The 14,473-nt window shown below is 39.4% G+C and overlaps 1 protein-coding gene across 1 annotated transcript in view; it reads right to left on the bottom strand.

Moving 5' to 3' along the window:
• GABRB3 (gamma-aminobutyric acid type A receptor subunit beta3) overlaps positions 1–10,593 on the bottom strand; it is a 35,755-nt gene extending 25,162 nt beyond the window's left edge. The window contains exons 1-2 of the mRNA XM_009637648.2: positions 10,530–10,593; positions 5,439–5,661 (exon numbers count right to left, since the gene is read on the bottom strand). Coding sequence (XP_009635943.2) covers positions 5,439–5,661; positions 10,530–10,593 — 287 coding nt within the window. The remainder of the gene's footprint in view (positions 1–5,438; positions 5,662–10,529) is intronic.
• Positions 10,594–14,473: the final 3,880 nt, after the last annotated feature.

Genomic DNA, 14,473 nt, shown 5'->3' with positions numbered 1-14,473 from the left:
TATGCAACCAGTCCCTTTGGGGTTCAGTGGGCCTATCTGCATATGCAAACATTACACAAACATTTGCTGAGATTAAAAAATATGACTTTATGTCAGAAAATGTGAAGCGAAAGAAGTCTGCTACTCATGTCAAAATGATTAGAGCTGTGTGGATAACTGATTCCTTGGTTTTGTGGCAGCTCTAGGAAAAAAATGAAATGTCCTAAGTTCAGCAAAATGCTTCATTTCAAAGTGGAGTATATTTCTCTAGTTTTCAAAAGTAAATTAAAAAGGATTTTGTAATGAAGCGCCACATTGAATTTTAAATTTTCTCCCCAAATAACAATATACTTTTGCTCCTCTATTTCCAAGGCGGGCAATTTAGCACACTAAGGATTAATTTGCAAAACATTTCACTATTGATGAATCTGTATTTTTCATCAAGCTCTTGCATATCAGGAGTGTCAAAAACACACAGGCACAACCAAGACAACTGTATTCACAGCTTCACACAGCATTGGCACTTTATTTTTAAATTAATGGATTTATATATTTGTACTAACTTTTAGACAGTTATAACCATATGGTCACAATTAATCTTTAGCATATTTCAGTGTTTTGCTGAATCAGAGCCTTCATCAAGTGTATGTATATTATTATGCATCATTTTCTTTATAATGGCTTCATATAAATTTCACATTTAAATTATCTTCTGGGCTTGACTAAGTACATTCCTTACTGATCCTTTTCAGATATAAAGAAGAGATAGACCTTGTACATAGTTAGTTCCTAAACGAATAATATTCTGGTGATAATTTATGCCAATAAGGCAAGAGGGGAAATGCCTTAAATGTACCTCTAAAAGATGGAACCCTCAATGTTAAGGTTTTGTCCGTGTGTTTTCTCCATTTTGAAGCTTTTTCTTTAATCCCTTAACCTTCTGAAATTACAGTCTTCTGATCTGGTAAACTACTTTAAGGGTCAACATTGCAAGAGGAGAAAAGTAGTTATGTGCCTTTCTCCAACTCTTTTACACTAAAAAAAAAATCCCTGTTGTTATGACGAATGCACTATCCAATCTCGCAGAAAAGGAACGAAAGAATGCTTATCCCTAGCATATAGGTTATTTCAGATGGACAACCACATAATAGCCAAAGGAAGGGATTAAAACCATTACAGCTATCTCATAGAACAACAGAGACCACCCTTCTCTGATTGAGAAGCTGCTTTTGGAAGAAAATGTTATAATTCCTTTGCAGAGAGAGAGACAGTTGTATGAGCACAAAGGCAGTGGATGAGCTAGGATAGGAAAAAAGCTCTAGGATCTGTTACTCAGCATATTTTCTTGCTTGTGTTCCTACCAGTAGCCAATGAGAAAGGCACACAGCTGATCTTTGTCCTTCCCAGCCTTATCTATGGCATGATCATGTCTCTGCCACTGCTGTTCACTCTGTGTGTCCTCTGAATACCGTTATGTTAATCCCACAGACTTTCAGGTACCAGGTATCACAGGAGGATACTTAGGTCAACCTTCCTCCAGCTGCCTGCTGGGAGATGCTCTGGTTCCTCTGTTAACACATGTCCCAGTGGGCCGGAATAGTTTACAAACAGCAGTTCCTCAGCTGCTCTGAAGTTTAGGGGGACGTCTTCTCTGCAGTCAACATTTGCAAGTGCTGGACCCTCAAGCAAGGTGCTAGACACGGGGCTATTAATTACAGAGATGAATGTCTCGTCAATAGGATGGTACTAGCAGCTCCAGCTAAGCATATAAAACTAGGACTAGCCTAGAGTCTTAGAGGAGAAAACTTAGTCTTAAATCTGTAATCATTGACAAACTTTTTAAATGACAAGGCCTTAGCATTGATCAGCTTTACAAAGCCGTGCTGACTGTGCAATCAAATGATCTGGCTCCTGAATCAATTGTTAACTGTAATTAAAGTAAAAGAAGCAGGCACACTTGGGCACTGCTGCTATGAGGTGTCTATCCCATGCTTCAGTACATTCACCTATGCTAACCTAGGGCTCATCTAAGATCCTGCAGCAGAATGCACGTGAGCTATGTTGATACAAGAGGGAGTGTGGTACCAGGTTCTTAACTATTATGTTGTATAACTAGCGTTAAATGCCAGCCTTCCGGAAAACGTGCACTTACAAATGATTAATTTGACAGAATTATTAAAAATTACACACCTGGGAAACTTGCATTCAACTTACTAATTGCCTTTTGACTTTTTAAAGAATGTATTTTTCTTTTGGCCTGTTCACATACTATACTGGTTCTGTGTCACAAGCTTCAGTATGAGAAACTGCACATTCTTGCTCAAATAACTTTTTACACTACAGCAAAATGTATATTTTCAGTTTCATAAATATCTACTAGAAAAGAAGATACAGCTAGATATAGATAGAAACAGATTTACCCCATTTACTTAAAGTAAGTTGAGTGCTCAGAGGTCCCTCCTGAATGAACGTTCAAGCAACCAAATTTAACCTGCACAAATGCTCACCAAAAGCAAATGTTAATTGCTCAGGCTTGTGCACGCTCCGAAGAAGAGCAGGTTTATTTTTTATGGGATGGGATGCTGTGTTGACACAGCAGGACAACAAGGTTTCAAGAAATCATCATCACAGCAGTGACAGACAAACAATTACGAGCCAGACAAAGATAAAGTGGTACACAGCTGTACATACATTTTGGGTGAAAGCAATACACAAAGGAAATATTTTTAACTGTTTAAATTTCCCTACTCCAGTTATCTGTCCTCCAGATATAGCTTCTCTTACCCTTCTCTGCTACCTTATTACCGGGCTGATTGGCATTGATTATATTGCTATATTGTATAGAAACCCCACCTGTGCTGGGAGGTGCTGCACAAACAATTGACAGAAGGGTATTCTCTGTCCCCCAAAAGTTTACAATATAGATCAGTCTAAGCAATATAAATACTTCTTATGTGACTAGGTCACAGTCCCGATGGCTAATTTGATCCTTGTTTCATCTTGATAGTCAAATACATTAATCAAAAAAAACCCAGAAATAAGTGTGGTTGCCTTGTCTGACTGATCACAACTAACCTTTTCACCTTGCAAACACCCATCATGTTTTACATACGGGTGATAACTACGTGAGTCCTTTCAGATAAGACAGATATATTCCTCTATTTATTTATAACATTTAGCATTGTACTGCCTGAGAACAAGAGTTCTATATATGGCAAACACACAAGCGGTCAGAAAGACTCCATTTTTGATCCCCAGTCTATAATGTCATAATTTCTTTTTTGGTGTATTATGCAAAAAAGCTGTTGTACCATCATATGTCTTGTATGTTGTTCTGAACAAGGAGGAAGAAAGTCAGTATCGTGCCCAAAGAAAAGAATTCCCCAGAAATGGGTTGACCTTCAAAAAGCTACTGTCCCATTGCCCAACTCTCATAGACCTTTGCTGCAGTAGCAAACTGCTTTCTCTGAAGTAGAGAGAAACCTTGGACAACGGAAGGTCGAGCCTTTCAAAACTATGACAAATTCTACATTGTTCAGAAGAGAACACAGAGTCAGTGTGGCCTCGGGATCACTTTTGTTATATATTTTTTTGAGGAACTGCTTTGCTCCGTGTATATTCTATAATCGGTTGCAACTCTCCAAAATTTCCCCTATTATTCTCAGTGACCCAGTGTTTTGTGGCACATAAAACTCCAGGTTCTGGCCTCAGCCCACAGGATGAATCACTGTCTCCAGACTGTGCCTTGAGGCCAATGCCATCAGGATGCTCTGAAGCCACAACACAAGAAGATAGGCTAGCAGTAGGGCAACACAAAGCTCAAGTCTTTAAATCAGTGGAGCTAAGGCTTAGAGATTTTCTTCCTTATGTCCTACATTTTGCCAAGATTTAATTTCAGACAGTTATCCTTCATTAAGTAGCTCAGCGGCTTCACCCCATGGATATCTGGCTCTGGATATTGCATGCTTTCAGAGGAAAGTGAACGGAAAGAAGTGTGCCACAGGTGAGCCACTGTTGAAATCCCTGCTAAGCAAATACTATCAAGGGAAATGCAATCTGCTTTTGGACATTTTGCAGAAGAGGAAGCTAACTTATTTAAATACACCATTCTGTGACAGATAATCCTTACCTGAATGACTCCAAATGTTTTTAGAGTATGACAGAAAAACTTCTATGCATTATTACGATCACAAGAGTTCTAATCTCCATCACTTCTTTATTACATTGCTTGTAGGAATGGTTCTTGAGATAAAGGAAGAAAAAATATCTCACCTCACTTTTTGGCATTTAACTACTTGTGGGAAGAATCCTAAACCTGCAGTGTTCGATATTGGGTCAAGAGCATGTGAGATGAAAGCCTTCTTTTGCTAAAACCAGTTAATTATAGAGACAACATTTCCTGAAAACCCTAAACTTCTTTCAAGTTTCATAATAGGCTGAGTCTGGTTTTATTTTGTCTGCAAAGATTCATCCAATTATAGTCCATACATGATACGTAATAGGATTTGAAGAAGCAAGAGGCCAAGACTCAAGTCAGGTAAAAAAAAAAAAAGTTCAACTGTTGATAAAAAAACCAAAAGCAGCTAAACTAGTCATATAATCCATCTGCACCACTCTTCAAATCTCATTCATTTTGATACTAGGGACTCTTTATCCTGCACTATGTATGTGCAGCAATCTTGAGCATTATCAATGCTTAAAAATATGAGAAACTTCCAATGATGGAAATGGAGCTTTCACCAGCAAAGACTTCTTCTGCTGGTACAATTTAAACCACTGGAGCAAATGGAGTAACCTGTCCAAAGAAAGCAACTTTTCGATACTACTGAGTCTTCCATTAAGATTCTTGCTAGTGTAATTATGTTTATTAAGGGAAAGATTTTTTAGCATTCCTAACTGTAAAAGCTATGACAGAAAACACAGTAAACACAGGTCCAGCCTAAAAGACGTAGAAAGTAAGATAATGTAAGGTCACTTTGTACCTCTGCTTTGAAATATAACACATTGCAGTGCTGATCACTGTTTGAAGAAATCACTGAAGGTACCCACAGTCGTGGTCTTGGCTGTGGCTGACTCCATTCAGCCAGGGCTGCTTGTGGCTTTTTCTTTATAGACTGCAGACACATCAAGAGACAACATAAGCACCCATGTTCAATCCTACCGCCTGTATTTTCGACAAAATTTTCAGGTTTACAATTAGTGCTTGCCTTTCTGCTTCGTATAGCCACTGGGCTTTCCAGATATGGTGAGTCTACAGAAACAGATAAAACCTGACTGAAGATGCTTCTGGCAAAATTAAGAAACATCGAGTGTGTCATTTGTTTTCTAGGGGCATCTTTCAGAGTTACAGGGAAGGTTACATAATACACTACCCAATGTTTGTAATAACCTTGTACCAGGAAGCAAATATCAACCATACATAACAGCAGTGATTAAATCGTCATCATGGAAGTACAGACCTGAGGCCGTAAAGCACCGTTCCATCCGGGTGAAGGCGAATCATTCGATTCTTCACGGTAACACCATGCACAAATGATTTCTTGTCATTTAAGAAGTAAGTGTCAGGCACCCAGAGTTGGTCTGCCACTCGGTTATCAAGTGTGAGGTTGAGAGGTATGCCAGCATAAGCCAGCCTCTTATCTCTCCAGTACTGCTGGAAATACATAGTCAAAGTGTAATCCTGGTGAGGAAAAAAAAAGAAAAGCACAACAGTCAGTCATACTTGTAGAATTTTTTTTCCCCCTTTCACTAGCTTATTTTGTTGTTGGTTTAATTTAATTTTAATTATTTTTTTAAAAGTGCTTCATAAAAACATTAAATATTCCTACCACTTATTAAATAATTCTAATATTTCAAGCACCACTCCAGTCTAAGGGAGCATTTCAAATCTTAAGAAATTCAGCTATTATTGATATGTTTTGTCCTGCTCCTCCATTTCTTTTATTTAGACCCCCAGACAGTTACCTGAAATTATGCTTGTAGAATGATAAACGAGGTAATAGGTAAATACCACCACCTTCCCCATTTTTAAAAATGATAGAAGAATGGAAAATCATTCACAGTATTTTGAAGTAGTATGCAAAATTGTATCTAAAAAATAAGCTGCAAAGATGTCTATATATGTGCCTTTCTGTGAGATTGCATCTTACAATGACATAAAGATTTTCTCATCAACAGGCTACACAGGTACTTAGAAGAACAGTGAATTGCAGTAAAATCCTACTAATGTCAATGTTTTGCTTTCCTAACTTTGTCAGTTCAGGTTTATGGTGTCTGCTAAGAGCTGTGATCACTAATATAGGAGCCTAAACATGGCTACAGAAGCCTAAAACATCCATTATAAAATTCTTTATTTAATTTCAGAATTTTCTAACTTCATTTGGTCACGTCATAATAACGCTATATTGAAAAACTTCGAAAGTCTTAGACAATAGGCCTCATTCATTAGCTTCAAGGTATTATTAAAAAAAATAAAATACGGGACCATTTTAAAGTTAGGTGACAACAAAGTTAAAAAAAAAAAAAATCACATAAACCAGCAAAATTTCCTGTTGGGAAAGAAAAACCTTTGTCTTTCATTTCCCTCATAACTTTCAAAGTGTGGAAGGACATTTTCATTTTTAGAAAGACTGATTTTATGCATGAAATAAAAAGGTGAACATCTGAAAATAATACTTTTGTATATATGGAAATGCATGTTCACAATTAAAGAAAACACTGGGTTTAGGTCTGGTAATATTTCCGTATTTAACAATGAAACAAAAATGAGGCAGTAAGTATAAGCCATTAGAACTCTGATTTTCAAATTACAGAAGTGCTTTAAACAACAAAACTCTTTATGAAACTCTTCACAAAACACTGAGAAATTTATGTGATCTCCAAACACATTTAAATATTTAGCAGCAGGTGTGCAAACCACAGGATACCTGCATTTGCATCTGGTTCTACAAGCTGGTGATGCAAAACCCCTCAGGCTTGCTGCTTGTTTGGGAAAAGGATGCTCAGGCTTTCTAAGTACTGCTGTTGGGAACAGTCCATTCTTGTAATGGGTTTCGTGTGGAGACAACCCAATTTCAGGCACTGATCCTGCCCTGCTTCCCTCAAGCCCTACAGCCTTTCCTTGAAATCAAATGAAACTTGAGCATGCCTTTCACACTCAGAGCCTTTGCATTTTTTATTCAGCGATTCATTCTCTTTAATGAAGGAGCTGCTACAGCTTTAAGAAATCAGTTTTAATTGTTTAGAAAACTAAATCATTATAGATATCAAGGACAAGCTGTTGCCATTTTAGGAAACTAATAGGAGACCTTTGAAAACAAAAGGGCTCAGCGATGGGAGACAGGAGTGCGTCTGGAACTGCCTGGAAGGAAGCTCATTCTTCAAAACTCAAATCCAACACGACTGCTCAGGAGAACACGCCTCGACCTTTTGGTCAGAAGCTTTCTTCGGTGGGCCCAATCGTCCCTGCTCACCGCTGAATGAGCTACCTGTTATACTGGGTGCACTTGCTCCCATTAGCATGTCAGGAAGACCACGTCTCTCCTCATGTTCCCTGCAACCAACTTTCTGACACTGATGCGTTAGAATGAATATCCTCTACCAGCTCTGTTTCACCTTCATTAAAGCGTGTTTCTATTAATGTTCAAAATTGCTATGTGCTTGGCTTCTGTAATGGTTTGCACATCAGTGTCAAGAAATTGGGGATTATAAAAGCTGTGGACACATGAGCAGTACAACAAAATCTCACTATGTATAAACACACAATATATATGTGCAAGATAATGCAAAACAGAAATGAAGAGATGGGGTGACACCGCACAGCATTGAAAGAAGTGAACCACCTAGCCCTGAAATGTAAAAGAAGCAGTACAATTGAGCAGAAGAGAGCTTTAGGCTAGGCTCCTGGAGTAATTAAGTAGCTGAGTAAAACATATGTAACAACACAAGCAGTGGTAGCCTGACATTTTATTTGTTTATTTAACTTAAATTTACTATGGCAGGGAACAACAGAGGAAAAAGTTTAAAACTTACACACAGAAACAGCAACATCCAGCAAACACAAAAAACTTTCAGTGTCTTCACCAAAAGACAAACTTCCAAAATACATTCTCTAAAGTACAAATTTCATTAGTGCTTTCGCAATTAACCTTCACTTCTTATTTCATTTTAACTTTAAATAAAAAAAAAACCTCTATCTATACATCTGCTAATGTATATGACTGTATCGGCATGTACCCCGAAAAGTTATTTAAAAAAAAGTACATTATTGCTTGCAAAATACCATCTCATCCCCAGTTCTTCCTGTGGTATCTACTAAGGAAAATGCTCACACAGCATCTTGCAATAGCAATACACTACCAGGTGCACTGACGTGTCTGCCTAACCCCACTCCCTGCACTTTGAACAACAGACATGGCAGAAACAGAGTGCCTAAGAAAGCCTGTGTGCTACCACACACCTTGAAGGATCACCGTACATTTGTGCTACGTCAGCCAGACCTGCTCTGAAGATGACGGGATAGAAAGAATGAATATGAACCATGCTTGTTCATCATCACACTTCTTCTGGTAAGCTCAAAGCAAAAAGCAGCAGCAAACTCAGAACTGCACTGAAACTGCCTGGTTGTGCAAGGAGTGATAAAATGAGCAGGAAAGGCCAGTTCCTTAGGGTGGCTCTACCAAAGTCATCACCAGCAGAAACTAAGCTTATCAAAACCCAGGAGGATGTCAGCTCTCAATCTTTGATTAGCTAATTTGCTAGGTTTTGTACCCATAAAAGAAGTTTTCCCCTTTTCTATACTCGAGAGGAAAACACAAAAATGGTTTTAGTGTGGACTGGAAAAAATACAGTAGGTATTTGTCAGGTGAAATGAGAAAATGGACTTCCACCCCCAGGTAAGTAGCCTACCAAGTTTATTAAGGGCCACCTTCCTCCAGGGGAGCTTACGATGACTAGCTCTGATATAGAGGTCAAGAGGGTAGATGTCTAAAGCTAGAAGAGATTAATCTCACTACAGCTACTGTGTTAGGGTGCTATTTTATGTCAAAGATGACACAGAGCTGCCAGCTTAAGAAATTCTAACTACCGCACAGAGCAGTGGACAATTTCCTCAGCAGCAAAGGCCTCCATAAATCATATTTTTTCCCCATACAATACCATGCCACATCCAAGGTCCCCCTGTCCTCTCTCTAGTTCCTCACAGTAATAGATGCTTCAGGTTGAGAATGGTAACAAAATCACTCAAAGCCCTGACAAAAAGACAAACACAGTGCTTCTGGAGTGTAGGAGAAATGCCCTCAAAACAGGAAAAGCTGGACTGCACAGGCAACATGAGCTTTCTTTTGTGTTTTCAAAGACCATGGAACATCCTACAAGGATAAATAACGGCGACGAGCATCCGTGACTTTCTAGCACTGCAACGATGCCACTAATGTAAGGAAAGGCACACAGAAAGGTGTGTGTGTGTTTTTTCAACATAGTTTTCCCTGGGGAAAAAAATGAAAGAAAAAACTCAAATTGTAGATAATACTTGGGAAGCAATTTAGATACAATGGTGGAGAGGTCTATATCACAACTTAAATAGAGCATAATACATCCATGTGTATTATCTGTGATTTCAAAACATCTTAAGCAAGAATTACAGAGACTCACAAATATTATATGGTGCTAACCACGTACAAAGAAATTTTTAAGTGTTTTCTACATGGTATTTGTCTCTTCACAGACTGAACATAATGTGTAGGAAGCACAACTATGATTTAACTACAAAGCCGCTTCAAACAGGCAGAATGTATTATAGTACACTACTGTATGGTACCTAATGCACTGACTATAGAACTAATGAACAATAAATACTAATATGCTGTAATCTTAAAAGCAAACAATAATTTGTCTTCTATTACAGGGTTTGTTATCTTTACCTTTTCTCTACTGCACTCAATAAAAAGGAAAGAACATTTTAAAAATACAGTTTGTTCATCAAAATAAAATTAACAGCCTTATAGCAGCAATAATGCTCTAAAATTTACTATCCCTGTTTACAGTCTTAGTGTGTTATTTATCAAGAATGTTAACATTTTCCATTAGCTGTAAAAATGTTGTGTTTCTTCAAAATGACTGCTAGATAGAACACTGTAATTAATAATTACGATGGAATACTGTTAATATGGCAGTTAAAAAAATACTCATGCAAAATAAATGAATATAATGAAAATTACTAGAAATACTGGAAAAAGTTATGCAAAAAAGAACTATTCCTCTGCTTGGGAGGACAGCCTCATATCTACTTGAAATGCAGATTTCTGTCTTGGATTTGCATTTGGATGTAAATTCACATCCTGGTTTTCTTGACCAACAGACAAATGAGATTATTACCATCGGCTTTTGGATTATTTAATTTTGATGAGTTAATAAAGCAAATACTCATTCAGTGGATAAACAGATGTGTTGCAAATCCATGCCTTAGTCTCCATATAACTTCAAGGTCCTTTCCCTCACCTTCTATGTCATTTCAAAAATTAGATATGGCTGCTGTAGTATAAGGGGCTATTTCTTCCCAATAAGCCCAAAGTCAGTTGCAAAGCCAAACTCATGAATCCTACACTTCAACAACATACCTGTAAATCTGTCCCCCTACTATCCACAGAAGACACCTGAGAAATAGATTCATGCATGCATTAATTCACATAGTTAAATATGTATATAATAAAGGTATATTCAGAAAGGCTAACCTTCAGAAGTCAGAATTTACCAGCAATACTAGTCAGTTGTGTGAGATGTTCATTTAAACATTTTTCGCAGCATTCAACATTTTCTAAAAGCTTCAGCAACTATCATATTAAAACAAAAGTTTTATTTAAGAAAAGATTTATTAAAGAAAAATTTACACTGCGTTTTACCTGTTGACATTTTGATCTGCGCAATGTCTAAACTGTACATTACTTATTTGTCAGTGAATGGAGAAAATCACCAGAGTCTATTCTTCTGAAAAGTCTTTTACAAGAAAACTGCCCGATTAGAACCTCTCTGGTGTTAGATGTAGCTCATGAGCAGCCTGAGTGAAGGAGATTTGTGCATGCACACAAGCACACACACATCCACCCCACACCACCAAAGCACCTTCCTCTAACGTTTCTTGGTCTACCTGCTGTTATACCCAAGACTCATGTCCCCTATAAGATCCTGATCCAGGCTTCTCTCTGGCACACTCAAAACCCTACAATAATGAGCAGTTGAAAACATGGCGCATATTTTCCCAAGCATGTAGCTAAAATACTCCTCTGCTAAGAAAATGCAATGCTAAAGCAGCTCGATTACACTCATTTCACTGTGACCCTCCATATATCCATGTTGTCTTGGTATCCTTTGTACCAAATTACCGTGATTTTTTTCCTCTTCTACTGAAACACATAAGAACGGTGTTATAAATAGATATAAGGAAATATTTAGCCTCCAAGAAACCACTTGATGCTACTAAATAAAGTTTTCCAAATAAACGTATGATTGCATGGCTCTTTCCTGCCCTCTCATACCCTTTGGCACAAGAGTTTCCATCTCCACCGCAACCACAGCACCTTCTCTGAAGAGCCTGTCCCCCACCAAGCATCTCTGGGTGCTCTGAGGAGGGTTGCCATACCAACCAGCGCTCTGCTTTCTGCAGGCAAAGGCAGCACGGTTGACATAGCAACCGGCCAAAGCAGCTTCTCCCCAGCTTTTCTGGGACAGGTGGTGGTCACTGCAACAGAAGAGAAGCTTCTCCACAGGAATGAAGGGAGCAGCCGGGCACCCACGGTGGGCACTGCCCCACGGCACCTTCCTGCCATGTCCACAGAAGCCTACTCTTCGAAAGCTGGGTATTGGCTTTTCTCTTTATGTGTTCCTCTGCCCAGAACAAACTGGCAGGGATGCCTTCCCGCCCTTGGGGCGTTCTTTCATCCGAACATCAGAGGACACCAGCTGACAAGGAGGCGAATGCTTGGGCTGAGCTTTGGTACTCGAATATGGAGAGAGACAGAAGAAAGTTCCTGCTAATATTTCAGTTCAGGGTCAAAAGTCAGGACAATAAGAAGTCAGTCTGGGCTATTTAATCCCTGACAGATAGGGGTGTGGAGGAAAATACTTAAATATTCCTTCTCTGATTCAGAGTATCATAGGTGCTACAACACCATAGGCCTCTCAGCAATCAGGAGTTCCTATTCCCACAGGACTGATGAAAGAAAAACTGACATACACCTTTACACATCAAGGGTATCATACTCTCTGATCTGGCGGCAGAAAACTAGCTAAAAGAAGTATGATCTTTCACTACAACCCTGAAGATCTGTCCAAAGATTATGTGGCAAATTGCAATCAAAATCCACTCAATGATGGACAGATACAATATAAAATTCAGCATCTGATGGAGCCCTCCTAAAAAAAGAGGAATAGAAATAGAAATATCAAATGTTTAGATACTATACTTGAAATCTCTGAAAGAGAACAAGTCAGGAAAAAAAACCACTTAATATCCTTAAAAAACTTACAAGGAAGAAAAATAATGCTAGGCTCAGTGAGGCACTGAACTTGCTTCATGAAACACCAATTTATTTACTTTAGAGCTGACAGGACCTCAAGAAAACAGGTACATTTAATTGCACTAATTGAAATCCTGCTAACAACCTACAGGGAAGAAAAAAATCAACCTTTATCAGCTGTCAGCTGGTTCCCACGACTGAGGCAGCTGACCTTAGAGAGATGGGAACTGACAACTAATGGATCGTGCCTCCTACACAGTAGCGGGATGTGCCACCAGTGAATTGGAGAAACAAGCTTGTGCCCTAAAATTTTAAAGCTATGGGATTTTTTTTTTCTAGTTACGAGATATGAACAGAGGCTAAAAATTCAGGATCTACCAGGTACGCATTTTAGAGCATGAAGGACTTCTTGTACTTTTACTTTGGCCTTTCCATAAATATATCAACTTATATCTCTTTGGTATTACTTGAATTATCAATAAATATCTGGAATGAAAAACAAAATTCAATGAAAGCCCTATAAGTCCATATCACTTGTTGTATTTGTTCAGACCTTCCTATTTCTTAGACTATTGCATGCATAATTCTTTTAGTGTCTGTAAGGTGTTCTAGGACAGCAGTGATGGAGGTAGGTAAGAGCCTCCATAGCTGGGCATACACAGATGTATTTTAAATACCGTGACCATAAATACATAGCTCCCTGTCCCTCTTATTTGCTACGATTGAACATGAAAACCACAATTTTCAATAAACCTGTATGTCAGACTGAAAAAATTACTGTCTTTTTGTCACCATAGAATTGTAAAAAGACCTTTCTAAAGGCGCTCCAGAATTCATAAGGGTTTTTTTAATCACTCCAGTGTTAAGAAATAAAACAAAGATATATTTAGGAACAGAGAGCTAAGGGAAGCATGTCCTTGAATGAAAACTGAAATACGTATCTGTTCCCATCCACACTTTCTGGTTAAAAAAAGGAATATTTACTCCACTGTGGGGAAAACTTCTTAAATTTTCTCACCTCCAAACCTATTCATTTGTGGACCCTGGGAACCGGCCAATCTCACTGGCAGTAGAGCAGCAAGGCTGATGCCCAAATTTCTACTTGCTGTCTGTGATTATCTGAACCACCAGATATTCTTACAGTAAATCCCATTCAAGCCAAAAACCATGAATAAAATGCCCTTTGAGAAAGACAGTGAGAGTGCATTGGCCATCAAATGCTCTTCAAATATAAAACTTGAAACATGATCCGTGTATTTTTCAATATTGCTGCATACGCCATTTGGGTGTCCCAGGCCTGGAGGGCACCTCCAGCCCTCGCTGGCCCTGCCGGACACTGAGGCTCCCCTGGCCCTGCCCAGGGCCCAGGACCCCATGCCAGCCCCCTGGGGCCATCAGCCCCTGCCCCTGCAATACCACAGCATGGCTGGAGTCCAGCTGCCCACAGTCCTGCCCAGCCATGGTTCCCACTGAGCTGGGCCCACCCATGGGCCCATGTCCTGGCCTCAGCCCTTCCCATCCCCATCCCCAGGGAGGTGCCTGATACCCAGGGCTGGGGCTGCCCCAGCGCCCCCGGCTGCCCTGCTCCTGCCTGGGGGTGGGATGGGGCCTGGCTGCCAGGCCCTGCCCTGAGCCCCATGGGGAGCCTCTGCCACTACCAATGCCATGACAGGATGTCTATGGCAACTGTGGCTCTTTATACATAAATGGGCAATTCATTCGGACCAGGATATGATGTGTTCATTTTTGAGTAGGGAAATAAAGTAGAAGAGATTTCTCTGCAATGGCAGTCTCGGAAAGGTGATCAGTGACCTGCCCCGCGCAGCCTATTCCCTTCCCTCCAGACACATTACTTATGCTGCCAGCTTCCCTCGCTTCGCCCTTTCACTCGATCAGTAACGCCAAACCCAACTTTACATCTTGCAGTAACAAAACTGGGATGTATGCTAAGGCAAAAGGAGAACAATGCATTTGCTAAAAAC

The sequence above is a fragment of the Egretta garzetta genome, unplaced genomic scaffold, assembly GCF_000687185.1.
Source record: "Egretta garzetta isolate BGI_Z169 unplaced genomic scaffold, ASM68718v1 scaffold504, whole genome shotgun sequence".
NCBI lineage: Eukaryota > Metazoa > Chordata > Aves > Pelecaniformes > Ardeidae > Egretta > Egretta garzetta.
The sequence above is the reverse complement of the archived record's forward strand: the minus strand, read 5'-3'. Positions and strand labels throughout refer to the sequence as shown.